We start from the raw sequence: 27,987 nt of genomic DNA, 5'->3' as shown, positions 1-27,987 counted from the left end.
GGAAACAGGGTGGCCTCGGCCGGCCGCCGCCTTGGCGGCTCCGGTCCCCATATATAGTCATATCTACCGTCAACTGGGAGGCCGGCAGGCGGCAGCGAATGGGCGAGCAGCCCCCGCGGGAGGCGCGGGGAGGGCGCAGGGGGCGGAGGGAGGAGAAGGGAAAGGGGGCAGGAGAAAAAAGCTTTTCCAAAAAAGTATTGGCTGTCTTGAGGAATGCGGTCGTCCCCTTGGGAAAGTACATATCTGGGAGCAGTAGGCGGCTCCGCGCTCGCACTCCGGCTCGGCCGTCCCGCCTCGCGCTCGCCTCGCCGCTCCCGCAGCAGCCCCCGGGCCACTCGCCACCGCCACCATGGACGCCATCAAGAAAAAGATGCAGATGCTGAAGCTCGACAAGGAGAATGCCTTGGATCGAGCGGAGCAGGCGGAGGCCGATAAGAAAGCAGCGGAGGACAGGAGCAAACAGGTTTGCACCTCCCTGCCCTGCGCCCGCGCTGCGCCCGCCCTCCCAGGTGCCCCCAAGCCCAGGGACCCGGCAAGGCACCTCTTCCCGGCCCCTCACCTGGAGAACTTGGGGAGCCACCCCCTCCCCAGGGCGGCCAAGGACACGCGTCTGAGAGGGAGAGGGGGAGGGGAAGAGCAAGACTCAGGCTTATTCTAACTTCTCAGTCTCGTCTGAGGACGCTTATTTCCCTTCACTGGTTCCCAGAGCCTGCAAAGTCAATTAAAGTCCCGGAGGCACTTGATTCTCAGAATCGGGAATCAATTCTGGACCCGTGGGGGTGGGTAGTGCGGTGGGAGTGGGGGGGTTGAAAGGAATCAAGTCCAGAAAGTGAAGTTATTCTCGATATTTGCCTGGGGAGAATAAGCCCTTCAACTAGGACAGAGACCGGAGGACGGGGGCGGGGAGGGGTGTCATGGAGTTTTTCCCTAAGAACAAAGATGGGACAGAATAGAGTACGCCCGAAGGCCCGGGAGACGGGAGTTTTTCTGCACCCCCCAAGTGGACTTGAGCCCGCTGAGACGTCCGCAGGAGCTTCGTCCTGGAGGATGTCGGGGTGCAGGGTGGGCCACAATGTGCCTCCAGCTCTGGCGAGAGGTTACCTAGGGACCCTTGAAACGCAACTCAGCAGCGCCCAAGTCGGAGGGGCCCCAGCCAACCCGGCACCCGTGTGTTGTGTGTGTGTGTCTAACACCCGGTCCGTGCCGGTCGCCCGCGCCCGCCCGCCGCTGCCCCCCCACCCCCAGCTAGAGGAGGACATCGCGGCGAAGGAGAAGCTACTGCGGGTGTCGGAGGACGAGCGGGACCGGGTGCTGGAGGAGCTGCACAAGGCGGAGGACAGTCTCCTGGCCGCCAACGAGACCGCCGCCAAGGTACCCGGGGCGCGCGGCTCGGCGCACGAATGGCTAACTCTGTCTCTCTCTCTCTCCCTCCCTGTCTTTCCCTCTCTCTGTCCCGCTGTCCCTGTCCTTCTGGTTCTGTGCACCCACACCCCTCCCCTGCGGGATCACGCTGCCTGCTGCACCCACCCCCCCCTCCCCGTCCCCCACGGCCAACTCCCAGCTGGAAGATGAGCTGTTGGCGCTGCAAAAGAAACTCAAGGGCACTGAAGATGAACTGGACAAATACTCCGAGGCTCTCAAAGATGCCCAGGAGAAGCTGGAGCTGGCAGAGAAAAAGGCCACCGACGTAAGTGCACGCACACACTGCCTCCCTCACCTCCTGCCCGCGTGGCCACTCTGGGGTCACCACAGGGGCCAGAGCAGTGGAGGAGGGTCACCTCCCCCTGCTGGACACCTGCACATAGCTCTGCCATGGCCCAGAGCACTGGATGCTGCCTCAGGCTGCTACTGCACACTGTTCATTTATATTTCATCCACTCCTCTCTCTCTTTTTCTCCTTCTTTGCCCCCACTCATGGGGGTGGAGGTGGGTGGGTGAGAAACTGGGAGAATAGAGCAGCTGAAATTGGATGCTGGTGCCTCCCTGGTGGCAGAAAACCTCTGAAGTGTCATCACCAAGGTTTGTACAAGCACAATGCCTAGTTTTTTCACTTTCTTTCCTTTTTCCATCTCTGGTGAGTGGAAAGGCCTGGTTGTCCACGGTAGGTCTAGTTAGGGTACAGAGGGCCTGGCCTCTGGACTAAAGGAATGGCAGGGAACTACTTAGAAGGCTGAGCAGAGACGCTGAGGCCTGCTTTCTCGCTAGGGAAGCCGTAATCCAGCCCTTAAGATCTGCCTGGGAAGATGATACTTGCTTGGGTCTGCAGTCTGAGGGCACTAGATACAGAAAGTAAGCTGTGAGTTATATATAGCTCAGTGCTTTATATGGTATAGTGAGCTAGCTGCCCCCTGCCCCTCCTGCTCACCCCACCCCCACCTGTCAGCCTTCTGACAACCACCACATAGTTTCAGGGGTGATGCACACACGGCAAAAGCTCTACCAGCATCCAGACCACTTCCCTTTGGAGGAATCTTTTCAGCTGAAGAGCTTGCTTCCGCTGTAAAAGTAAAGCTAAACATTAGATTTCCAAAGGACTTCTTTTCACACCATTGGATTGCATTTGAGAAGCTAATTAAGCCTAGAGACCCAATTAGGAAAGAATTCCTTGGGAACTTGGGAACAATTCCAAGAATGTATGAGCACCAGGAAAAGCTATGTCCAGAAGCTGAACTACCAATATGGCAGAATATTTTGTCTGAGAGTAAAATGTAAATTGCTGGAGGATCATGGGTCTTGAATTAGTAAAGGCTTGTTGTGGTATGTAAGGCTTGAAATGTTGTAAATGAGAAAGCCAGACAGAGGACATTAAGAATCTGACCAAAAAAAATTTTCAGTGAAAATAGAGATTCCTGGAAAGGGGGCTTAGGGAAGCACTGATTTAGCTAAAATATTTAAGTTACAAACTACCTGGCTTTAGAAAAACTGCCAAAGAACACATATAACTCTGCCTATTTTGTATAATGTAGATCAGATGTCTGTTCCGTATATGGCTAAATGGAGGATGTCTGTCTCCCCCAAATTCTCCAGCAGGACGTTTATTTAGCTTTTTCAAAAGAGCCGCTGATAGATCAAGGAGAGATATTCCTTATAAGGAAAAGAATGCAGAGAATTTGAAAATAGCCCAGTAAGGCTGAAGGCAAGAGAAGGAGAAAAAATCTACTACGATTCCTCAGGAAAAAAGATCATAATTATTGTGACTATGTAGTGCTACAGGTCTTTATTGGAAAGTCTTGTTTAAGGGAGCCTGAGAATGAGGTGCGTCAGAAGTGGAAAAGAGGATTTTTAAGGCCAGCTCGGGGTGACAGGGGCAGGGCGAGCAGGGGAAGGAGAATTTTGAAACGTGTTTTGATTCTTTTTTGTTTTCCACTGGAAAACTGTCCCTAATATGGTACATTTTGGGGGGTAGTATATATTATTCATCTTCCCCTTTAAGACATTTTAGGTTGTTTGGAACTTGTAGGGATGTTGAAGAAGTTTGTGAAGAAATGCTCTATTTAGAGTGATTCCTAAGTAGTAAAAATAGTCAAGACTTGAACAGGAAGAGACAGATGTCACTAAAGAAAGGGGGAGATGGGAGAGAGGTCAGCTTCCTGAAGTAGTATCATATTACAGTTGTGATTAGGACATTTCACTGTCCTTACTCACCACTGTAAAACATTTTTACATTTTTCTTCTTCTACTACCACTACTAAAAACATTTTCTAATCTACCAACATACTTTACAAGTCCTATTCCAGAAGTGGGCTCTTCCTAGCTTAAAAGGTTGTAATTCAGGGCCTACGTGAAGCTGAAGGGGACGGAGGGCTCCATTGTCTCTCTGGTCTCCAACCCCGTCCCCAATAACTGTATGTACCTAATATTTGCAGTACGTGAGTTTTTCTTCTCTCTAGGTCTTTACTTCCTAAATCAGTGATTCTCAACCTTATCTAAACAGAATCACCTAGGGAGGTTGAAACACCCCAAATCCAGGCTGCACCCCTGGCCAATTAAATAAGAATCTCTGGGAGTGGAACCCAGGCATTATTTTTTAAATACCCAGGTGATACCAATGTGCAGCCAAGGGTGAGAATTGGCCTAAAATCTATAAAGGCATCAGCATGAAAATGAACTCACCTGAAACTGACTTTCCCAAGTGTTTGAAAAGCAGGACGTTAAGTCACTAGTTGGCTGCTTAGAGCACTTGCAAGTGTCCAGCAATTTCCCTGGCTCCTCCTGGAGGTTCCCATATGTCCCCTACCCCCACCCTCAAAGTCAGAGGCCCAAGGTCTATACTCCTTTTGGGGTGCAGTTGTAACCTCCGGCCTGACCCGATGAACTGTTTGGAAACAAAGCGAGAGGCTCCCCCTACAGGATGATGATGGCCCCTGCTGGGGTTTCGGAGAGAATCCGCAGAGGCTGTGAACAAGTTCATAGAAAATGAGTCAGGGGGGCAAAGGAGGTTCGTTGTTAGGACTCTGAAGGAGAAGAGGGTTGTCAAATCCTGTTTTCTTTTTCTTCATTATTCCCACACTTAAACACATCAGGAACTGACTTAAAGGGCTCCTGTGAGAAAGGTGAGGAAATAAAGGCATGAGACTTAGCAGGCATTTAAAAACGCACCCCAAGAGGTGAGGAGGGTTCCCAGAGATTGTGTCCACGTTGGTTTTCATCCAGTTGTAGCCAGAGTCTCTCATGGTGTTCTGTAGCCTTCCTTGGTGTGCCTTTTAAAGGCAGACCAGTCCAGCCCCAACTTGGTCTGATTCCAGAAGACCTGAGAGGCTGGCCTAAAACCAGAGAAGTTGTAACCAGAAAGGACCCTTGAGATGATTGTATTTATGGAAAGTGAGCCCCAGAGAGGCTGGTGGGCCTGAGATCAAGCAGCTGGTTATGGGCCCAAGCCTGATTCTTAAGACTGTGCATGCCTGTTTATTAACTAAAACTATCATGAGTTCTTAACTATGTATGTACAAGGTATTGTGCTAAGCGCTTTATGTTATTTCATAATCCTCACATCAGCCCCATGAGAAAAGTACTATTAAACCCACTTTTACGGATGAAGCCCAGGGAAGTCATTTGTCCAAAGTCACACAGCCAGGAAAGAACTAAGATCCAGATTCTAACCTAGGAAGACTGCCTTTAGAACAGGTTTAACCACTGCAGTATGTTAGTGGTTTTTCACTCCGTGAGTTTTCGAAGGGGGAGGAGGGCTGTTGTGGTTAGAACCTTGTGTTCTGGGGTTCTTTACAACGAGGAACAGTCCCTGTAGGGGCACATTCACGTCGAAACACCTCGTTCCGCTTCTCTCCCTCCTGGGCCTGGGAATCCGGTACTCCGGAACGGAGCACTCCCACCGCCAGTAGGCGGCATCATCGCCCTTAGCAGCCAGGCCCGTTACTCTGGGACAACTCTGAACTCGGGAGGAGCGCTGAGAATCGAAGGGAAATCCCTCGCGCAATGGCCTCCTTTCCTGCAGGGCTCAGTCCGCCAACTGCCCCGCAGCGAGCCCCCCACGCCTGCCAGCCCCTCTGCAGAGGGCATGCGCAGCACCTCCCGCGGTTTGCAAATTCCCGGAGTCGGTGGCGCGCGCCCCGCCCCGGCGTTGTGCCCGCCCCCCGCTCCTCGCACTCGCGCACCCGCCTGCGGTTTGCCTGCGCCGCCTAGGAGACCGCGACTTCCGGGCTGGTCCTGGGCCGCAGGGGGCGCCGCCGTCTGGCGGCGAGGCCTGGGCGGGGTGGCCGGGCGTTCCGGAGTGCGGCAGCGGCAGCCCGAGCGCAGCAGCCGGCCTCTCCCACCGCAGCCCGCCCGCCGCCACCCCGCACAATGGCGGGGAGCAGCTCGCTGGAGGCGGTGCGGAGGAAGATCCGAAGCCTGCAGGAGCAGGCGGACGCGGCGGAGGAGCGCGCGGGCAGCCTGCAGCGCGAGCTGGACTACGAGAGGAAGCTGAGGGAGACCGTAAGGGACCCACCCATCACCCACCCCCCCACCCGGAGGCGCCTCCTCCCCAGGGGGTCCCACCGCGCGCCGCAGGACCCTCGGGAGCCCACCTACCCCTGCCCCCACGCTCCGCGGCGCACCTGGCACACCTGGGCAGACGGCGTCGGGCTCTAGGGTGGGGCCCTGCGGGTTCTTCTCTGCCCTTTTCATCTCCCTGGTTAAAGTAAAAGGTCCGAGGGGAAGCAGGAGTGGTGTTGAGAAGGTTCTGGAAGCAGTACTTTCCCAGGAGATCCATTTCTGGAGTGTTTGCGTTCAGCCCTGGTGTCTCAGATCCTCCGGGATGTGCACTTTGCGCTGCTGGCATTATTTACTCGGAGGGTGGGGAGGAAAAAGGGAAATCCGTTCCTTCGGTAAGGGGCGCCGACAGGTCAAGTCTGGGGCCCTGCCAGACTTTGGGACCCAGGGATGCTAAACACCACCCCCGGTGACCCTTGGTTTTTTGGAAGTCTGTTTCTCTGTGGTAGTGGAGACATTGACAGCACCAAGGGATAGTTTGCGGCCGGTTGAACCATCCCTTTCTTAACCATCCCTCCTCCAAAGTTTTCTTATACAGATAAATATTCCTTTGTTACCGAGTCTTGAAAAAAGTTGGCTAAATGTCAACGATTATAGGGTACATTCTCTTGCCGGCTCCCCCCTCCCCCATGTTGAATGTAATACCTGGCTTCCTTCCTTTCTCCTAAGGCAAATGTATCCAGCAAACAGGAACAGGATTTCAGAGGTAGTTTAGGCGTTTGCTATTTGTTTTTTGGATTTTTTTTTTTTTTGAGAGAGATGTTTTAAATCAGGATATGCAAACACCTTGGGAATTTTATGACAAGCGATTCTGTGGTGTCCACCTGCGCTTAATATGGGCCTATTCTCTGTCGACTAAATTGTATTGGTTAAGTGCACAGCTGGCTGCAGACACGACAACACCTGTTTTGCATAAAATACATAGAAGCAAATCGCTCCTCTTAAGAGGAAGGCCTACCGAGGACATTTCAGATAAAATACAGACAGGAATAAAAAAATAAGCAAAAGATTGTTTTCTTTAGAGGACAAGTCAGCAACAGCCCCATGGAGTCTCTGAATTTGGCTGGGCCATAAATTGATTCCGACTCCCTCTCTGATTGGCTAGCAGCTGTCCTTGACCCATTAGAACTTATGGAACATGATGGATAAGAACAAGAACTCTGGACCCAGACTGCCAGGGTTTGAAAATTCCACTACTTTATTACTTGTGAGACCTAGGGCAAATTAACTGCTCAGTCTCTGGGTTCCCTAATTGTAAATGTTCATAATAATGGCCCCTATGTATGGTGAGGATGAAAGGAGTTAGTGTGTATAAAGAAATTACAGTGGTGCTAGACACAACAGAGAAGGTGCCCTGTGTCAACTGGTATAAAACTGCACAGCCCTTGGCATAGCTTCTTCACCTTCACTTCCCCACTTATCGAAGGGTCTTGAAAATGGCCTGCTCATTGCATTACATCTTAAAACACTTAAATGTTTCATATATATACATATATATATACATATATGAAACATATGTATATATATATGTATATTTGTTTTTCATATTCTTTTTGGAACTTGAAGAGAGGACATGGGCAGATTGGAAGGAATATTTGGTGGGTCGAAGTGGCATTAGTGGTGGAAGTCAGTAGAACTCCCCTCACCCTGCTAAGAAAAGAAATATGTGGTCCTGTAAGGCTCGCCTTGTATTGAGTCCTGGCCTAGTGATTGATGTTAGACACAGAAGATAAATTGTAGGAAGGGCATGTTGTTACATTTATACTCACCTTCTCTTTTGTGCGTTTTTATAACAGTGATCTTCCTGTGCCAGTTGGCCTAAAGATGATACTTTCATTCTTTTCAAAGCTTTATATTAAAAGGAGCTTAAATGACTTTCAGGTTTTTTAAGGTAATTTTTGAAAAGTCTATCCCAGTAATTGGACACAGAACCTTTTAAGACAGCAACTTGAGGACTGGGTCAAACCGCCGAGAGAATTTCAGATTGAGAGTTGTTCCTCACTTCTGAAACTGGAACTTAAAAGATTATAGCTAATTTAAGGTGGCTTCTTGGTAGTTGTCAGACACAGCTATAAGTTAAGCTAATGGTCACAGTTTCTCTTGGCAGCAGAGATGAATGTTTAGTGACAAAGTCATGAGCCACTGCAAAAAGTATTTGAATGGGGAGTTGGCCCTAAATTCAGATTCTCAAAAATTCAGAGAGGCTGTAGTAGTAAACTGGCCCTACCGTGTTAACCTGAAAATAAGACCTAGCCGAACAATCAGCTCTAATGCATCTTTGGGAGCAAAAATTAATATAAGACCCGGTCTTGTTTTACTATATAAGACCGGGTCTTATGTAATATAATATAATATAATATAACATAATATAAGACCCGGTCTTATAGTAAAAGAAGACCGGGTCTTATATTAATTTTTGCTCCCAAAGACGCATTAGAGCTGATAGTTCTGGTAGGTTTTATTTTCGAGGAAACACGGTAACATACCAGCGCTTACCTTGGAAAAGTCAGCCATCCCTTATTTCGTACTAGTTTGCTTTTCCAGGGTGTGTAGGCCCTTCAAATTTTTGGAATGAGGCTGCTTTGCTTGATGTAATGGTTGACTCTCCATCTTGTGACCCAAGAGGGTTTTTTTCTTTTTTCTTTTTCTTTTTTTTTTCTTTTTTTGTCATTATCAAAGGAGAAAGGAGCCAAAAGGAACCAATCCTTTATCGTTTCTGGATAGTACCCAGCAAACAAGACTTAAAGGTGCAGCCTGTGGGTACTTAACCAATTTACAAAATTTCCAGCCCTTTCCCTCTTTAGAGCTGGGAGATATTTCTGAGATCAGGAAACTGACGGTGCATTTTGTGCTCACATTGGCACCCCCAGGGTGGCAGTAACTGGAATACATACATACTTGCAATTTCTGCTTTCATATGTAGGCAAGGCCAAGGTCCAACAATGCCCTGTTCATGTCCGTTCTCCCTCATTATACAAACATGCCTCATAAATGACAGGCTTTGGCACACATAGAGGAGGTTGTGTTTATCTGTTATCCATGGGAGTGCCCCTTAATGTCATCGGTGGTTTTTTTCCCCCTTTCCTCACCATATAAGGGCAGAAGTTTAACTTGGCTGTAGTCGCTTGGTCTTACACAGCAAGTTGGGTGAAACCTTCTTTGTATAACTACAGTTCGCGTGGAATAAAAAGGCCTGACCTTTGACCATCCCACTCTGGTTCAGGCAGGACTTTAAAAAGATATTCCAGAGGATTAATTGTTAGGGTATAATATTGTTCTCCTGCAATTGTTTCTTCTTAATAGTCTTAACTGGAATACCATCTTAAGTAAAAAATTATTGCTATTTTTATATTATTTTTTTTTTTAGTTGTGTTGTCTAAAACAGCTGGATGTCCTGAAAATCTAGGCCTTGAAAAAGTTTTCTTTCAAATCTGATTTGGAGTAATGCTTTCCTCTTTGGGCAGGCATCCCTGATTTCTGGGTAGGGCCTTGCTGGGGTGTCCAGGGGAGGGAAGCGGTGTGCCTGCCCTTGTTTTCTGTATGGGTAGGTAGTAGCTTTGCCCGGGAGGAGACAGAGCTGTCTGCTGCAACTCTAAGGCACCTCACAAATGTTTAGTGCCTGGTGGTGGTTTATCAACAGATCTGCAGGAGACAGTTGGTAGCCTTTACTAATATAGCAGTCTCTTTTCTGAGGAGCTCATTACTTGTTGGAACACAATGGCACTTTTGAAATAAAAGAAACCAGCATCCCAAACTGAAAGACTTCGCTGTCCCTGTTGTTTGAAGAAGCGAACCCAGCGTACTAAGGGTGATTTCCATGCCTGGAAATCGTTTGCCTCTGGGGTCAGACTCTTCCTAAATGTCTTCTTATTTACATCTGCTTTTTAAATAGCAGATAGTCCTGTGGTTGTGGGCTTGGACTGGCAGAGGCAACAGCAGGTTAAGTCTTAAGTAGACTGCCCAGGTGCTGTGATGAAAGGGACCTTAGAAAATGTCTAAATAAGCCCCAGAACTTAGAAAACACATACCGGAAATAAAAGTTAGTGAAGGTAAGATATGTGGGCCTTTTGAACACAGAACATAAAAAAATCAAAAATAAGCGAAGGAAGGAAGTGCCTTTAATTAATTTATGGAATTCAACATATCTTGAATTCCAGGGTACCAAACAAAATTGCGAGCAGACCAGTAGGGTAGGGCCTGAGAAGCCAGTGGGAGTCCAGGTTTTCCCCAGGGGAAGCTTCCGTCGAGGTAGATGTACCCCAGACTGCTCTCAAGTCCTGGCTGTAACCTGTAAGCACCTTTGTCCTGTTCTGAAACCTTGGGGGCAGCAGCATTGGCTTCTGGGATTGAGAGCAAGTGCTCTGTGTCCTTCTGTGAGCGGTTACCCACTGGTGTTACTTAATGAAGTTTTCGATCTTATACCACAGCCTATTTCTAAAAAGGAGCGAGGGGACTTGTTTAGTGGATGATATTTAATACAGTAACTGTTCTCCTAGTCCTGGTTACGCTCTGTGGCGGAAGGCTGTTGTCTGGGTTCGAGACTTGGGGTTGGAGTGGCTGTAGAGAACTTCTCTCTCTGACACACAAAGAGAGAAGACTCCAGGAGTGAGAACTACCAACTCCAGGGCTTCCGTGAGGCTCCCGGAGGCAGTGAGGAGAAGGGACAGAGGCAGCTCCTAAGGAGCCCGACGACTTGGATTTTAAAGTCTTATCTCCCACTGACGGCTGGTGACGTGAACATGCTTCAGCATTCTGGGTCAGAGGCCCCAGCATCCTATTTTCTTTTGAACAAAGAGCTAGGAGAGCGGTTCCCAGCTTTTTGGGGTGGTGGGGTGTGGAGGGTGGAAGTGGAACAGGTGGCTTATTTATAGTGCAGATTCCTCCCCACCAACCTCCTGAATCCGAATCTCTAGGGATGAAGGCTGGAAGTTTGTATTTTTGATACACATCTCCTACTGGATTCTGACACTCAGCCAATTTGGGGAACTACTCGATGATGCCTAGCTAGATGTTTAGCTAGCCCTTCCAGCTAAATAACTGAGACCCCTCCCCACTCCCCCGCTTTGTGGACCACCCGTGGGTCTGCTCTCTGTGTGCACTAGCCCAGGCTCGTAGGACAGGTCTCCATTCGCAGTCATTGTGTGGGCGCCTTATATGAGTGTCAAGAAGTGTAAGGCCCTACAAAATATTCCTAGGGGGAAAAAGAGTGAATGCCATTTATAAAACAGTGTCCAGAGCTAAAGGACAGAATGTGGGGGGTGGGGGAGCAATAAGAGGGAAGACACAGGTTGATGAGGGGACCTCTCAGGTATGGAGATCTTGTGTGCAGAGGCGAAAGTGAACATGGGGTGCTGTCTCCTTACTCTCTCATGTCCCAGCTGTGTGGGAAGCTGGAGACCTAGACTGGCCTGTCACCCGGAAGTTTCTTTCCGGGGATCATAAACAGTCCCTGCGAGTACAAAGTCCTGAAGGCTGGGGCCCAGATCGAAAGCAGAGCAGGGAACTTAAAATGTGGTGGCTACAAAAAGTGTTTTTGAAAATTGTGTTGCCATTTCTCTGGCCACACCACCTGTAACAAGGATACTTGCCTTTATGTTAAAAATAATTATAAGGCAAGAAAGGCGGGGCGGGGAGGGGAATACGTTTGAGTACAGAACCTAGACACTCGACTGAGGTTTTTTGTTTTGCTTTTGCTCTTCATTTTTGTTTTTAACTTTCAGAGTTGCTTGCTTGTTTCCTACCATTTGTAAAAAGAATAGAATTTTCCTGGAAATGGCAAATACAGAAAAGTGAAAAAAGCCAACCTGACCCAAAAGTATACCCTTAATGTGTACTCCTTCCAATTTTTCATAAATAGGGCTAAAGACTTTAAAAAGACAGTTCCCTCTACTTAAGAAGTGTGTTATCCTTATTTCCCTCACCCTTCCTCCAAAACAGCCAACAGTCAGGCTTAGCAGGGCCCAGTACTAACTGCACCAATAATGATTTCTTTCGTGGGCCAGTACTGTTGTAAACCATCCTCACACTCGTTTCCCACCCCCCGCTCCCGGCCTTCGTCAACCAGTTATTACTACATAGCTAAATTTTGAAAAGATAAAAGTGTATTTGAATATTTTTATAAAGATCCTTCACCATGGTTGGAAATACCCCAGTCACCTCTGTTTCCCAGACAAAATTTAGCTCTGAAAATCTTACAAGTCTAGATCAGCAAAGAGCTGAATGTTTTCGTATTCCTTTGATTCGGGGCTGTAATCACAGCCTCTCTGTAACTACATGTGCGTTTCAAACTGTGTATGTATCATGGGTCCATGAGCTCACAAATAGTTGCTTCTGTTTAAATTAGGTTGATATTACTCGTTTCATTCAGTAGACAGTTACTGAGCTTATACTCTGTGCGGTGATTCCTTGCACGGAAGAAACTTACAGTTGAGTAAAGGGAAGAATGTAGATAGAGAACTAGCATAGGTCCCTAAGTGTGTGTTGTTAAGTTTCAGAAAACTGTGTGTGTCCTGAAAACCCCATCACGCCATGATAAGAGACATTCAAAGTGGATGAGGATGAAGAAATGGTACCTGATTAGTAAATTCCGTCTGTCACTTCCATGCATAATATTTAAACAGCCACCACTGCAAGTGTATGTGATGGACCATCAGAGTCTTGGAAGCGTTCTGAAGCTCATAGTAACAAATGCTTATAACTGTGGGTAATCACTGCATCCCCAAGAAAGAAACATCTTATTTCAGAGATGGATACAAATAAAAACAGTATCTGTACTGCTTTTCTCCTAAGGAGTTTGAAAGTTTTCTTGTGGCAACCTTGACCGGTTAGAAATTCCAATAGGCTTGTGTAGGAAACACTTGGGAAATTTGTCTTGGCCCTGTTCCAGAGTGACCAGATACTCTAGAAGGAGTACTGAAAGGGGGTGGGGAGGGAGGGTGCTGGATTTAGTTGTGTCTGTATGGCGTATATTTTAGAACCACTGAATTGTGAAGTATTTTAGCTCCTTGAGTACGGCCCCTTTGAGAAAATGGTCTAGAGAAAGGAGAATTGAGACTCCCGCGTCTGATTGCTGGCTGTATTGCTCTTGTCTTACGTGGCTGAGCCTCGATACGTCGTGGCATCTCTGGCCACAGTGAGTGAGGTGGCTGTAATGAAGCTCTCCTTTCATAGTCGGGTAAAGCCAGTGTGTTGGAATCTGTGGAAGACAGGAGGCAAGTGAGAGAGCATTTGCTAATGGTCCATCTTTCCAATGAGAATGGTGTGTGTGGATTTGTATGTACACAAATGCACACACTCACTGTAGCAATCAGTCTGTGAACGTATCTGAGAACTCCAAAGGTGACCAGGGCTTGTAACGCACTTAGAGGCAGCTAGCTCACCACAAGGCCCAGGCTACCTCCTGTCTGAAGTCAGTGTTTCCTTCTCAGCCACTTCCTGAAGGCGCCACCCCCAACGCTGAAATGCCTTTCACTCTCTCTGCCTAGGCTGAAGCTGATGTAGCTTCTCTGAACAGACGCATCCAACTGGTTGAGGAAGAGTTGGATCGTGCCCAAGAGCGTCTGGCAACAGCTTTGCAGAAACTGGAGGAGGCCGAGAAGGCAGCAGACGAGAGTGAGAGGTGAGGGCGCCTCACCCAGCCCAGCCTTTGGCTTCGGTCTTTCCTCCTGGTGGAATGGAAGGGCTTCTCTGATCTTTGGGGTGTAAGAATTTTGCAGTCCCTTGAGATTTCCTCATTTGATCCCTGGTATCACTTTATTGGTTTTGTTCATTTAACATAGATGCTTTTAGGCAAAGCACATAGGGGCTTATTCCCCAAGGTTACAAAGAAGAAAAGGATCCTCTTCCTGTCCTCATAGAGCTCACCGTCCGACAAGGGCGGTGGACATGGAAACAGGAAATTATAGGGATGCATGATGGTTCTTTCATTCCTGCTGACTCCCCCAGCAATTATGCATTTTTTAAAAGATAACTTTGTTTTTAAAACACTGGCTTAGACCTAGGTAAATGAACTGTGGACTATCAGTTGTCGAATAGCCCAACACACAGGTGAAAGAGAAAACACAGATAAAACAGAAATATGATCTGCAAAAGTAAATTGCTGTGGACCTAATGGTGCTGATAAGGCACACGCACGTACATAAATACAGTCAGATACTCGTCTCCTGAGCCCGCTCCACTTAACCTGGCTCTACCTGACTTGCTGCTCCAAGAGTCAGCGTCATGGGTAGTGAAGGAGAACCAAGGCCACATAGACCAGCACCTTCGTGTATTCTAGAAGGCATTTCCGTTACGCTCTGCTGTTGAAGTTAATGTCTTCATAGGGCATAGAAACACCCCTAGAAAGACTGCATGAGAACAGAGAGCTGTGCTGCTTGAGGGATGACGGCAGTGTGAGCTGCAAACAGTGGAGGGGCCTGGGCAGGTGAAGGCGCTCGTTCATTTTGTCCATTGCTCCCCGCCTTTCAAGTGACTTGCTGCTACCTGCCACCATGGATACAGAGTGGTTTCAGACTTTAGGAGTAAAGAAGCTTTTTAGCTAAAGTTTTCAGCTCATTAGTCACTACTGCATATTGTTCTTCTCTAACCAAGAGTTTTGGAATTCTTTAAGATGACTCATCTCCTCTAACAGTGTATACACATACCAGTGGTTTTGTGGATGATTTCTTCCTGAAATACACTTGTTAGTGAACCTAAAAAGCAATCTGGCGATGTTAGACTTTGGAGTAAAAAGACATTCAGAGATCACTGATTGCAGCCCCCTGGTTTCATAAATGAGAAAACGGGGGCGTAAGAGACCAATGTAGCCTGCCCAGTCTCGCAGCCAACTTATGGCTGAGCCAAACTAGAACTCAGGTCTCCTCAAGTATATGGTAGTGCTTCATCAAAAAATAGTGGCTTACTTAGGTCAGTGAAGCCCGTTTTAACATGATTTGTTATTCCATAAATCTGCAGTGCACATCAGTTAACAGCTACCAGAACTTCACATTGTGCCATAGGATCCAAACATACCTACCAGCATAGAAGATGGGGTCAGTCCCATCTCTCACCACTTATATTATGAAAGAGTTCTAGAAAAGGCAAAATTCATAGTTTCTTATCTAAAGTATTAGATTGACCCACATGAACTGCTATTTTTACAGGTCTGACATGGTCCGATATCAGCAATTTTGTATAGTTCAATCTAATATTTACATTCGTGGCAGATGAGGTAAGGACAGTTACCTTGTTTATAGGAGGAAGATAAGTTTGCTTTTGTTCTAACTTTGGTCCGTTTTCAAGTTGAAGCTTCCCACCAGGAAAGGGAAGAAATCCCACGATTTATATAGCAAGTAAAGCATGTCGGCCTCTCCTGTTTCCCTGCCTCCCAGTTCCAAACAGGATCCTGACATGGTAGCTTTCGTTTAACATTAGATTCCTGCACAGTTTCACCAGTACCAGACATGACATGTGAGGTTTCGGTCACAGTAAACAGAAGTGTGTATCTTTCTGCCTTCAGCCCTGAAAACTCTTGCTTCATGGCTTGGAAAATAAAAGCTCTGTGCTCTATTTTGGTCTGCAAGGAATCCCATTTTTGTGGATGTGTGGAGGTCACCTCTAAACCTTGGGTCTTGGTACTTGCTTCCTTTTCAGAGGCATGAAAGTCATTGAGAGTCGAGCCCAAAAGGATGAGGAGAAAATGGAAATTCAGGAGATCCAACTGAAAGAGGCCAAGCACATTGCTGAAGATGCTGACCGCAAGTATGAAGAGGTCAGATTCTGGGGCCCACAGCCTCACAGAGCCCCAGCAGTGGCCTGGGACTGGGGAGGGAGCAGCAGACACAGCCTTGCGTTCTTCAGTGAAACTATCTGCTGCCTTGGCAGATGGGAGTGTTTCTGAGAAGCAGAGTTCCTTTGTCTCCAGAAAATGGTTCTTATTTGATCCCGCTAGGGGATCCCAGGCTTCATCATGAAGTCAGTCAATAGCGCTGGGAAAGACCAAAGCTTCACCTGCCCGCTCCCTCTGCCCCCCGCCCCCCACACCCAAAGACTAGGACAAAAGAGCTTTGGCCAGGAGAGGGGAGAATCGGGCCCTGTATCTGGAAGGAGCCTCTCGTGCTGTCCCCAGGCACAGCCAGTTCAGTTCAGGGGGTGGAGAGGGACGGACCAAACAGTTGTTCAGTCAGTTCATGGAAGATGTTTTCAATCTGTCGTCCTCTCTCCTCAAGGTGGTAGAATCCCATTATCAACACAGGGTCACGGGTGAATTTCATGGTCATGGCCCCATGCAAACAACCTCCTATGATAACAGCCAATATGACCATTAAGGTTTTAGTTTTGCCCTTACTGTACCATGGCTGTCTTGAAATGGCATCGACTCATTATTATTATTATTATTACTTCCATATTATACTGTGCCCACTAATTTTGAAATGCTTCAGAGGATCCCTTCTCCTCTCCGGTTCTTTGTTCCACTGAACACAGACTTGACTTCCTGAGTCGTCTCACCAGCTCATGTCACATTAGCTTCCCTTGCTATTCTGTTGGCATTTTTAACCTCCTCCACCAAACGGAGATTGAGGTACAGAGCTCGAAATTGATGAAATTCTCAGGATCATTTTCAGTGTTTTCTTGGCAGCCCCTACCTTTTCAGCATAGAATGCGTCACATTTCATCATACTGCTATTTTTGAGACTGTGACTCTCATATTTCTCCCTCCTTCCACATTTTGGTCTGGCTGCTATGTAATTATACCGACTGCCCCTGGGTCAGACTTAAAATGAGACTGCCCACTCATAGCTAACCATTCTGGGACTTTGTGAGCAGAAGCCTCTGGTCTCCTCTCCATTGGCACTCCTGATGGAGACTTACTTCTCTCCAGGTCGGGAAAGAGGATCATCTTATTTGTAGACAATACAGTATCTTTAGTATCTTTTAGGGGCTGATGGATCCAATCCCCATCCCCACACCCCCGTACTCAACGCGTGCAAGCCCCATGGTATGTGTGTATCATGTTTGCCCTGCTGCAGGTGGCCCGGAAGCTGGTCATCATTGAGAGTGACCTGGAGCGTGCAGAGGAGCGGGCTGAGCTCTCAGAAGGGTAAGCGGGCCTGGCGCCAGGAGGCCGTGTGTGGGTGCTACAGAGCAGTGACTAAACAGCATGAACTTCTGGCAGCTGCACATTTACCTGTTTCAGCTCCGGGCTCCTTATGTGCTCATTTGATGTGGATGAGCCACGAGTCTGGAACACAGAGGACTTGTGTGGGGTGTCTGTATGAATGCGTGTATCACTGCATGCCTTACCTGCACACTGATTTTGAGAATGGCCTTGTGCATTTCCTGTGTCCACTAACAGCCAAGTTCGACAGCTGGAAGAACAATTAAGAATAATGGATCAGACCTTGAAAGCATTAATGGCTGCAGAGGATAAGGTACTGATGGCTCATGTGTGGTTTTTAGGTTTAACTGCAACCCAGACGTCTTTCAGCTTCCAATACCTACTGGTCTGTTCAGTATAACGACTGCACCTTCACTACACCCTCTGCTATCTTATATCTTGCTTTAAGTGCTTTCTTGGGTCCTTTACACTCCTTTGTTTTCCTTCATAAATGCTCTTTGGTGCAGCCAAAAAAGAAGCCAAATTATCACACTTCAAAGTTGTTGGATTTTGTCACCCTGCCTTTCTGCTGCTGCAAGGTCGGGGGACAGTGTCCATGGTGAAACTTAGTGTTTTACTACCTGATGATTTGGCTACTTGAAGGCAGCCCTTTGTTCTCTAGGACTCAGTTTTCATTTTTTCCCATCCTTTTCCCTTTTCTCTCCTCCTTCCTCTGGCTTGTCTCCCACCTTTTCTGCCTCTGATCGAAAACATTAGCAAATGTGCCGAGCTTGAAGAAGAGCTGAAAACTGTGACGAACAACTTGAAGTCCCTGGAGGCTCAGGCCGAGAAGGTAGGCGAGGAGCACGGTGTGGGGAGGAGGCGTCTTCTAGGAGATACTCAGAAGACACCCACTTTCTCTCTTCCGAGGCCCTCCCAAGGAAAGCGGTCATCCAGTAGGCATTTTCATAAATGGCATCGTTTTAAGGAGCTTTCCTGATGGTTATTGGATAACAGATTCTTTTTTAATAGAGAATATATTTTGAGTATGTGAGTCATCTGTAAAAATTTAATTTAAGCCAAGTGCCAAATGGATGTTATCTTGTTCTTACCCCATGTAAAACAATAGGCAGGAAAACAGAGACTATATTGTAGTGTGCCATTTGATCGCCGAGGCTCCGTTACCTCCTGAGAGCTTCAACATCTGGTGGCTGGGCTGCAGCTCTCTGTGTATTAGAAGACATGAGTATAGAGTGAGCTGTGGTCTGACATCTGGAACGTTCTTTCTAATTACAGTACTCTCAGAAGGAAGACAAATATGAGGAAGAGATCAAGGTCCTTTCTGACAAGCTGAAGGAGGTAATGTTATGAGTGTTTTGGGTGAAGCCAGCAGGATTTTAAATGAGTGTGTTTTTATGGAGCAGGTCAGGGCTTTTTCATTTTAAAGTTGTGCTCCACATCAGGAATATTCAGAGGTGGTCTCGGAGTTAATGTGTTGCGCTAGCTGTCCCCTCTCGCTGCAGTGACTGACTGACGAGTAGTTTCTGACCCATTGTATGGGTGCTGTGCTCGGTTCCCATTCTCTAGTTTTCCCTATATTTGTAGCTACGGGAAATCTAAAACTCCCCAATTTTGATTGAAATAAATTGAATCATTACAGGCTGAGACTCGAGCTGAGTTTGCGGAGAGGTCAGTAACTAAATTGGAGAAAAGCATTGATGACTTAGAAGGTAAGATCTTCAGTTTTGTTTTCAATTTCATCCTTATGGTTGACAATTTTCTGGCCAAACAATTTTCTAATCCAAGTGCATCCACCTTGATATACTCCTTTGCTCTTGCACTTTCCTCCTGTCTGTCCTTGGAGTTTTCATTCTGCGGCTCTTAAACTCTTGGACCTGAGTCCTCTGCTCATCAGATGACTGTTAGCCACGAGGCGGGGGCACATCTCTTTTTGTAATGGCAGCTGCTGTCCTGTTTTACCTCACACTCCTCAAAAGTGTGGCAGGGTTATTTTTCACTGTGGGTAAGGTGGTTGTAGGTGAGAATGACTGTGGTATATTTTCTATTATTAGTGATACCTCCTAATTGTCAGAATGGTATGGATTTGTTCTTAGCCACAACCCATCTTCTTCTTCCAAGTATGAATTCAGTGTAAGGGTTTGGGGTTTGGGGTTTTGTGTCATTAGTTACCTTGGCAAATGCTCTGTGTTCTGAAAGGGGAGTAGGAGATAACAGGGCATTGTATTTTGAGATTATATTAAACTTAAGCATTTCTCCCATAAGATATTTAGGTTTTATTGTGGTCACACTGACTCTGTCTCACAGAAATTCTAAATGTTGAGCTTGGAGGTTTGTGAAGGGTCAGCCGTGAAAAAGAAAAAGTACATAAAATCTATACATCCAAGGCGGAAGGCGCTAGAGAAGGGACTAGAGGTTGGTGCAGATGATAACCAAGCTAGCAGAGGAGAGAGAATGACAAATGGTTGCAAAACAAACCTGCCGGAGTACAGCAAAGTATGGAACCATCAATACGAAAACTAACTTGCAGAGTTGACACAGCACCGCCATAAAAAGTGCGGCTGTCCTCGCTTGTCAGACCCCGTGGACCACAACAGGGCAGCTGAGCGGGAAGACCACGAGGAGTAGTTCACATGGCACTAAGAAATGCATATCCCAGTGGTCTCGTTTGGTCAGGAAGTCAGTGGTTTGAAGGTGGAGCCAGATGAAGGATTACAGACTATAGTCACAAACCGTTCTTCCAAAACACTGCCCTTGGATATTTTTTCCACTGTTTATAGTTGCAGGTGGCTGACTACTCCAGTGTAATTAAAGTATAGCTCTAGAAAAGAAAGACATTCTATTATTAGCCAGGAGACAGCCTTCTGTGGTTTTGTTTAGGGCTTAACGTGGTTTACTGATATACCTACCATATTTGTTATGATTTTCATATTGCATCTTTCTTGTTTTATTTTCTAATGGGTTTTGTTCTTTTTGTTTTTGTTCCGATTCATTTAAAAACAAAACGCACGCCTCCTGCATTGGCCACCTGCTGCGGCACCACTTCCTTCATGCATTGCCCTTTTCTTGCTGCTGTGTCGGGATGGCGCCCATGCCACCCTCACTCACCCTTCATCTCTTGATCACTCTCCATGTCCTTGCACCTCTGCCTTCCACTTCCTGGTCATAGACGAGCTGTATGCTCAGAAACTGAAGTACAAAGCCATCAGCGAGGAGCTGGACCACGCTCTCAACGATATGACTTCCATGTAAATGTTCATCCACCCTGCCTGCTCACGTCCGTGCCCTCATGCTAATATGATAAGCTCACCACCGCTCCCTTCTGTGCTTCCAGAATCTCTGTCTTTACACCTTTCTGCTTAACTCTGCATAATCTAGGGTAGTCGTTTTTTCCACATTCTACTAATACCAAGGCCAAGTAGATTAAGTCTGTATGTGTAAATGATTTTCCTCTCAGAATCCATTCATTGCCCGATCTCTTAAGCTAGATGGTTCCCACCAAGCAGTGAGCTGGAATGTGACTGACTTGAGCACTGTCCTTTTAGGGAACTAAACTAGGCTCAAGGAAAATTAGAAGGCCATGCAATTGTGCAGGAACTTTCCAAAGAACTATCAAAAATTGGTTTCCTGAGATTCAGTGAAATAAAATGTGATCATTTTCAAAAAAGAAATAAATTTAAGAACCCTAAAGTGTCAGGTTACTGAGGGTCTTAGGGACAGGAAATGGATGCAGTACAGCCCAGAGAATGGTGCTGTAAAAGAGCATCTCTTCCTAGAATTCTCTAGTGAAGAATTCTGCATAGAAGTGAACCCTCTGCTGAGTAACCGAGGCTTTCATTTTCTGTGTTTATATAAAAGAAATTAAAATACCCCCAGTAAACACCACAACTTGTGTCAAGGAAATGGGACATAAAACTCAGATTGTCCAGCATGAGTTTGGGAGTTAGTGGTCCAGCTTTCACTCCTGTGAGGCAGTAAGAGTTGGAGTAAATAGTCTTGTTCTCATGAGACTCTTGAGCATAAACAACTAATTTACGTATTACTAACCAAACTTAAACTTTCAGCTTATTCTGCCTCTTTAAATTCTAACCTGGAATGTTTCACAGAGGGTTCTCTTATTCTGATAATCTAGCACTGAATTCCACATAAGCTGGGAATTTCGTTTTCCAGGCCCACCTGTCCTTCCTTTACCCATGCAGAAAAATGGCAGCTTGAAGAGTATGGCATGTGCCTGCTGCCTTACAGCTTAGAGAATCTCCACACTCCCCTTAGAGACATGACGTCACCACGAAAACTAGAGAGAATTCCATCCCCCCTCCCTTATTTGTAAATGAGGGGGTAGGTCAGATCATCTGTCTCCAAGGTTTTTTTTCCATACGACCATAAACGTGGTGATTCTATAGGGAAAACTTGTAACATCGAGTATGATTAAATATTCTGAAAAGTGATGTTAGCACGAAATTTGTTTTTAAATTCGGTTCATGGGTCTTCTTAAAATGGACCCTTACCCGGAGGGGCCTGTGGTGCCTCGGGCCCAGAGCCCGGATGCCAGGGGATGAGGACCGACCTCCTCCCATAGGTGTGGCTGGCTGGCTGCGCGTTTTGCATGTGGCTTCTTGCCTGTGTTTCAAGTGCTGCTGTTCTCTGTTAGCCTGATTTTCCCTTTTTTCATTGTGCCACTTTTCTTTTTTCTTCCACCTTTTCTCTTCATGCAGATAAGTTTCTTTGCTTCACTTCTCCCAAGACCCCTTCATCAAGCTGGATGTTCCACCTCTCTGAGCGCTGCAGTTTGTCTCTTCCCCAGCTGACTTTGGTTCTTGCTTTTAGCATCCTGCTCTAGGGCCACACACACACTGCTTTCTATTGTACAGGAGCTCTTCATTCAGTGTAAAATAAACACTGTGTAAGCTATTTCTGTTTGCTATTCTTTTTACTTATTTATTGACATTTTAGTTTCAACACTGAATAAAACTACAAATCTGCTTCACGCATTTGAGGGTTAATTTTTGGCTGCCTTTTTTTTTCCCCCCCTCATTGTGAACATTATACATTACATACCAACAGTTTCTAAGGCAGTAGTTTCTTGTGGGATGTTTAAAAAAAATACTCATCCCTGGGTCCCTCTCAGAGTTTTAGTTTGCAAAGATTAGAATCACACCCTGGGCATTTGTGGGGTTTTGTTTGTTTGTTTGTTTTTAGGGGTTGTGATGGTAGTCCAGATTGAGAAGCACTGCTTGTGGGAGTCGGAAAATCCACCTTGAGCAGTCTACCTCTGCCAGAGGTTTAGTTTGGGAAGTAGTGAGCTCTCTGTGTTGATTTTGAGATGGCCCTGCTTTGCAGGATGTGGCTAACCATTGAAATGCTCCGATGAAGGCCCCCTCGCCTTCCCACCCTGCTAGGAAGTCACATATTGGGAAAGGTGAAAAAGAACTTGGATGCAGACTACGTAAGCTGAGGTTATTGTTTGACCCTGCTTTTACAGCGCAAAGAACAGTTATAACTTTTTGAAAGTGTATTCATTACTTAGTTACCTTTGTTTTGATCATGAAATGACATCGTAGGTTTTCTAAATATGGTTATGTTCAAGTTGAGATTCATTTTTGTGCTCCTAAACCCATCACGTATTCTTTAGGAGGGGTTGTGCATACATCATTTTTGCAGGAATAGCTATTTAAAAAACAAAATTGTGGACACATTGATTCTTCCCCCGCCCCCCAAAAAAGTAGGTAGTGGAAATTGTTCAGAATATAGTTATATTTTATTTGGGCTTCACTATTTCAGTTCAAAAACAGCAATTAAGTGATTTTTAAAAAAAAACACGTTGCAAAATTAGAACTTTAAACTAATGTGGGTTTTTGTTTCCTAATTTCCAGTATTTCTCCATCCTCAACAATCTGGCTGTATTTCTCCTGTGTTTTAAATGTGGGTGATCTTCATTTGTGTGCAGTTTCTGTTAGCCTAAGTGGTTTGATGTACCACTATTTATACTCAGTGTATACACAGATAGATTTGGACAAGCTAAAAATAATGTCAATCACTCCACAAAGACTTCAGAGTGGATAATAAATACTAAGAGGGCTGTAAATTAAAGTATTTTAGTGGTGGTATAGTAGACCTTTTAAAATTTAGATTCTGGATAATGTCTTTCCCTTGACAGCATAATAAAGACTTCTGTAATTTCATGTTCTTCTTTTCCTAAGGCTCCTTGGGCCTGCTTTTGACTACAATTCTTGCCTTGTTCTTTTTTAAATTCAGAGTAATAGAAGTGGGCCCTTCTCTGAATAACCCTGTTATCTGCAATAGATAAAATGACAAGTCTCAGAGTTCTGCTGAGCATATGTATAGTTAATTCTGGAGGCACATCTTTTGTTTTGAAACCTTCCCAGAGACTTTCACACTTTCTATAAGTATGTTCTACAAGAGGAAATGAGCAATTGATGGATTGGGAAGGCAAATCTGGAAAAGCCCAAGAAGATACGGGTATACAAGAGGATAAATAGCAAGTTGATTTTACCAAGAAATTGTCAGAGCCCAGGCTTCAAGGTGAGAGGCCATACATAGCTACAGCTGCTGCAGGAGCCTTGGTTGGGCCAAACCAAAAGCATTGGTCAATCTGGATGGGCACTAGAGGCCCAGACATCTGGGAGGTAGAGCAGGAGGGGAAAATATTTCCAAGTATATAACCAGTTCTGGTCCCTGCCCTCAGACCTCCCAGGCATGCCAGCTCCATGTCCGCTGAAATGGAACAAGTCCAAAGGAGGATGTGATAGCAACAGCTGTCATTTAAGCTGAATTCACATTGATCCTCTGGATTCTCTAGGGTTTCTCCAAAGTTCTTCCAGCTTGGCCAAACATTGGCTTAGCAAACAGACATCCTGCTTGCCTGTGGCACTATTCCCCCATGTGATAGAATGAATGTACTGGTGAGACTTAGGTTTTGCAAGCATATGCCAAATGCAAGGCACTGTGGATGGTAGTGGGGACGTGGTAAAGAGATGAACCAGAAATGTTCTTTGCCCTCGATGAGCTGGCCATCTTGTGGGAAGATAGATGAGTGAAGTGAGTCTGAACTAATAGAAGGTGTGCATTTAGAGTCAGAGGAAGAGAATAATTCTGACTGGGAGCTACCTGGAGGAGGTGACATTTGACCAGGGTTTTGAATATTCAGAAAATTTGGATAAGCCAAAAAGGTCAAGGCAGGAGATAGTCCAACCTGGAAGGCATAATGAATATAGCATCCTCCACATGTCCTACCATTTATAAGAGAAAGGTAAAATAAGAATTGATCAAGTTCCCAGCAGACCTTGGGCTAGACACCACATTTTCATTTTTCCCAGGGGTAAGACTCTCAGCTTTTCAAGATCATTAAGTAGAATTTCTGGGCCCAGGTTGTCAGCATCATTCAAAACAATCATGTGTCCTCCAACTTTTCATGGTAGGTGCCAGGCTATTGTCATTGTATGGGTGTCCCCGGACCATCAGACAAGACTGACTCTTGCGGTTGCTTCCTTGCCATGGGAGCAGATTATTTGCCAATGTGTCAAATTTACATCACACTGGTATCTGTGTAGACTTTTCAAGATTTTGTTAATTTTATACATGTCCAACACGTCCATCTAGCACCAAACATGAGTGCCATCTTCAAGAAGTACGTGGTGTGATCAAAAAATAACGGCAAATGTTTAAAGTTTAAAAAAAATTTTATTACAGTAAAAGACACATTGCCATTAATCCCCCTCAAAATACTCCCACTCACTTCAAACACACTTATCCCATCATTCTTGCCACTTTCTGAAGCAGTTCTGAAAGTCCGCTTTCGTGAGTGTCTTTAATGGCACTGTCATGGCTGCATTGATGTGCTGAATCAATTCAAAACGTTTTCCTGTCATGGTCATTTTGACTTAGGGGAAGAGCCAGAAGTCGCCCGGTGCCAGATCCATTGAATAAGGTGGATGAGGACACACCGTAATGTTTTTATTTGGCAGAAATTGCCCTACCAGAAGTGATGTGTGACATGGAGCCTTTCTGTTGTGATCACAAAATACGCTGAATGCTGCTGCTGAGTGCCATCCAGTGGAAAGGCAGGGATCTTCAATATGGGAAGTGGCTTGTCAAGCCTTAGTAACAGTGTGTGACAAGTTTCAACTTGTTAGGTGCAGTCAGTTTGGTGTGAGCTACGGTTGAGAGAAGGTGTGTTTCAAAGTGTGCCATAAATCATCCTCCATCATGACAACGCTCCGGGTCACACATCACTTCTGGTGTGTTTTTTCTGTCAAATAAAAACATTATGATGTGTCCTCATCCACCTTATTCACTAGATCTGGCACAATGAGACTTCTGGCTCTTCCCCAAAATCAAAATGACCATGAAAGGTAAATGTTTTGTATCGATTCAGGACATCGAGGCAGCCACAACAACGCCACTAAAAACACTCATGAAAGACGACTTCCAGAACTGCTTCAGAAAGTGCCAAAAATAATGGGATAAGTGTGTTCAAAGCGAGGATGAGTATTTTGAGGGGAATTAATGGCAATGTGTCTCTTACTGTAATAAATTTTTTAAAATTTAAACATTCGCTGTATTGTTTGATCACACCCTGTAAGTTATGTCAGTTTTGAGTGGAGATAAGTGTTTTTTTGCTGTTTAGGGTATAAAAGCTGTATGGAGAGTTCAGAATTTGCATCCTGTATCATGGTAATTGGGAGGCAGGGAGAGGGAGCTTAGTTCTACATTTCAAAAAGTGTTAATGCAATAGTGGTAGCGGCTCTTGGTACTACCTGAAAGGAAAGCCAGCCCTGAGAATGGAGATGAAAAGGATTCCGGGAAGAGGTGAGCAGAAATTAGCAAGTTGAAGCTTCACAGTAAGATCTCCACTGAGCCCTACTGAGGAGTAGATGATAAGCTGGGCCTGCCTCCAGCCAGAAACTGCACTGGGCTCTGTTCACACAGCAGCTGTCCTGAGGTACAATAGGAACATCCACTCTCCTCAAACCCTGCTGCTCCTTTCCCCTCCCCTCTCCTCCCCTCCCCTCTGCCTCCTCCCTTTCCCCCCTCCCCCTCCCTTCTCCTCCCTTTCCCACAAGTGTGAGATCTAGCTCTTCCTGAGTTTCCCAGGCCTTTACCATCTACCTACCTGAGCACAGGACAGATGACCATAGGGTAAAGGCGTCCTGCTCAGCACGTGACCGGTGTCTGAGGTATCTCTGTGTTCTGTCTGTTAACTCCATCTCTCCAAGTCTAGCTAACCTCTCTTCTTCTGCCTCTTCTTTCTCTTCTAACCTGCTTGCTGACCTGTACAGATCAACTCTACCAGCAACTTGAGCAAAACCGCCGCCTAACTAACCAACTAAAGCTGGCCCTGAATGAGGACTAAACTTAAGTGGGAAAGAAGTTGGGCTGGATTCTAGGAATGGAGCCCATGGGCAGTAAATCTAAGACTGTCATACCTTCATCTATAGGGTTGAAAACAGTTGCTTTCGGCCAAAATGTACATGAAAGGATTCAGCTGAAAGGCTGGCCTTACCTACATTTTCCTCCTCTATCTGGAATAATTCAGTTCACTTTAATCCCAGAAAAGCTGTATGGTAAAATGTATACATTGTGTTTATGAATAAATATAACAATTAATTCAACACTCCTCTTTGCAACAGTAGGTCCTCTTGTTTGAATTAATACGTAATGAAGACACCCCCCCCCCAAAAAAAAAGTTTTCTTTTTCCTATAGAGAACTGAGTCTGCTTTAAGTTAGCCAAAGCAGAGGGGTGTGTATGTGCATAACTATATATATATATTATATATGGATGTAATATATATAATATGTATATATATAGTCCTATTACATATTCATATTCCTAATTTCTTAATACCTGGTATAGTGTTTGAAATATGATTAAATGTACCTATGCTTGGGCAAAATAGCTTTTGAAAACAGGAGCTCATGTCAGAAGTCCCTGATTGTCTAAAAGGTATGCTTTTATTCAGTCTGTGTTGTTGGGATCTGGTGAGAATGTCATGCTGATAATAGATAGAACTCTAAGGGAGTAAGAGAATGTCCTACTGAAGTGTGCATGAAACATGTTGATAATTTTTTTTAATGAGCAACAGAAATAAATCATTTCAAAAGTTGTCAGAAAACCTGTTTACGTCATCTTTGTTTTCTGTGAGGTTGTGTTGCAGCACAACTCCCAGACCCTTAACTGCCTGTAACTCAGAAATGTCTTCTGTGATTAACTTCAGTGCTGCAAGCACCTCTCCCTGTTCCCATAGCACATGACCAGTGAACCTTCACCAAACCCCACCTGTGTTTTATTCTCAGCGTGGATTGTTGGTGAAGGTTCACCTGACCACTCTCTGAGACCCTGCTGTGCCTGTAGTTCCTTTGGGTCAAAGCCGGCTTCCGTCTCTGTAGGTCCTTGTCTGGAAATGAGTAATGTCTTACAAGCATGCCTGGTCCTAATCGTCTCCTCCTGTGTTGTGATTGATGTTTGCCTGCCTAAATGTACAAACCACCATTGTGTCCAAAGTGCAGCTATTCATGACTTAATTTTCTAATCCCACCACAGAGAAAGTGGCTCATGCCAAAGAAGAAAACCTTAGTATGCATCAGATGCTGGATCAGACTTTACTGGAGTTAAACAACATGTGAAAACCTCCTTAGCTGCGACCACATTCTTTCATGTTTTTGTTGTTTATTTTGTTTTGTTTTTAAACACCATGCTTACCATGAAACCCCTTAAATGCATTTTTTATTTACTTTTACCGCTGTCACGGAAACATCCACAAAATACCAGCTAGACGGGGGGTGGGGGAGAACACACAGGAAAAGGCAAGCCCATGTCAGAGCAGTAGTGATTTAAATGTGCCATTTCCCAAGTTGACGTTGCCACACTTTGTAGAGAGTTTAGCAA

General features: G+C 45.7%; 1 protein-coding gene across 17 annotated transcripts; it reads left to right on the top strand.

Moving 5' to 3' along the window:
• The first annotated feature begins 190 nt into the window (after window positions 1-190).
• On the top strand, window positions 191-27,771 carry TPM1 (tropomyosin 1). Of its 17 annotated transcripts, none has more exons than XM_033108441.1 (10): window positions 194-463; window positions 1,246-1,371; window positions 1,562-1,687; window positions 13,473-13,606; window positions 15,619-15,736; window positions 16,995-17,065; window positions 17,840-17,915; window positions 18,359-18,421; window positions 18,723-18,792; window positions 27,643-27,771. In XM_033108441.1, the coding sequence occupies exons 1-10, from the start codon at window positions 350-352 to the stop codon at window positions 27,723-27,725; spliced, it is 981 nt and encodes a 326-aa protein (XP_032964332.1). In that variant the 5' UTR covers window positions 194-349; the 3' UTR covers window positions 27,726-27,771. The 17 variants fall into 17 exon arrangements, with proteins under 17 accessions (XP_032964322.1, XP_032964321.1, XP_032964332.1 ...); XM_033108426.1 differs by lacking the exons at window positions 1,562-1,687; window positions 27,643-27,771 and adding exons at window positions 20,250-20,328; window positions 21,796-22,062; XM_033108428.1 differs by lacking the exons at window positions 1,246-1,371; window positions 17,840-17,915; window positions 27,643-27,771 and adding exons at window positions 17,321-17,396; window positions 20,250-20,328; window positions 21,796-21,991.
• The last annotated feature ends 216 nt before the right edge of the window (window positions 27,772-27,987 follow it).

Source organism: Rhinolophus ferrumequinum, chromosome 6, assembly GCF_004115265.2.
Source record: "Rhinolophus ferrumequinum isolate MPI-CBG mRhiFer1 chromosome 6, mRhiFer1_v1.p, whole genome shotgun sequence".
In the NCBI taxonomy this organism is placed as follows: domain Eukaryota; kingdom Metazoa; phylum Chordata; class Mammalia; order Chiroptera; family Rhinolophidae; genus Rhinolophus; species Rhinolophus ferrumequinum.
This window is presented reverse-complemented; position numbering and strand designations above follow the sequence as displayed.

Bases quoted from the DNA above. Each gene is read 5' to 3' on its own strand.
- TPM1 (XM_033108441.1), top strand. From the start codon at position 350: ATGGACGCCATCAAGAAAAAGATGCAGATGCTGAAGCTCGACAAGGAG. The intron at 15,737-16,994 runs GTCAGATTCTGG...GCCCTGCTGCAG, and splicing joins CTGACCGCAAGTATGAAGAG to GTGGCCCGGAAGCTGGTCAT. The intron at 17,066-17,839 runs GTAAGCGGGCCT...CGAAAACATTAG, and splicing joins CGGGCTGAGCTCTCAGAAGG to CAAATGTGCCGAGCTTGAAG.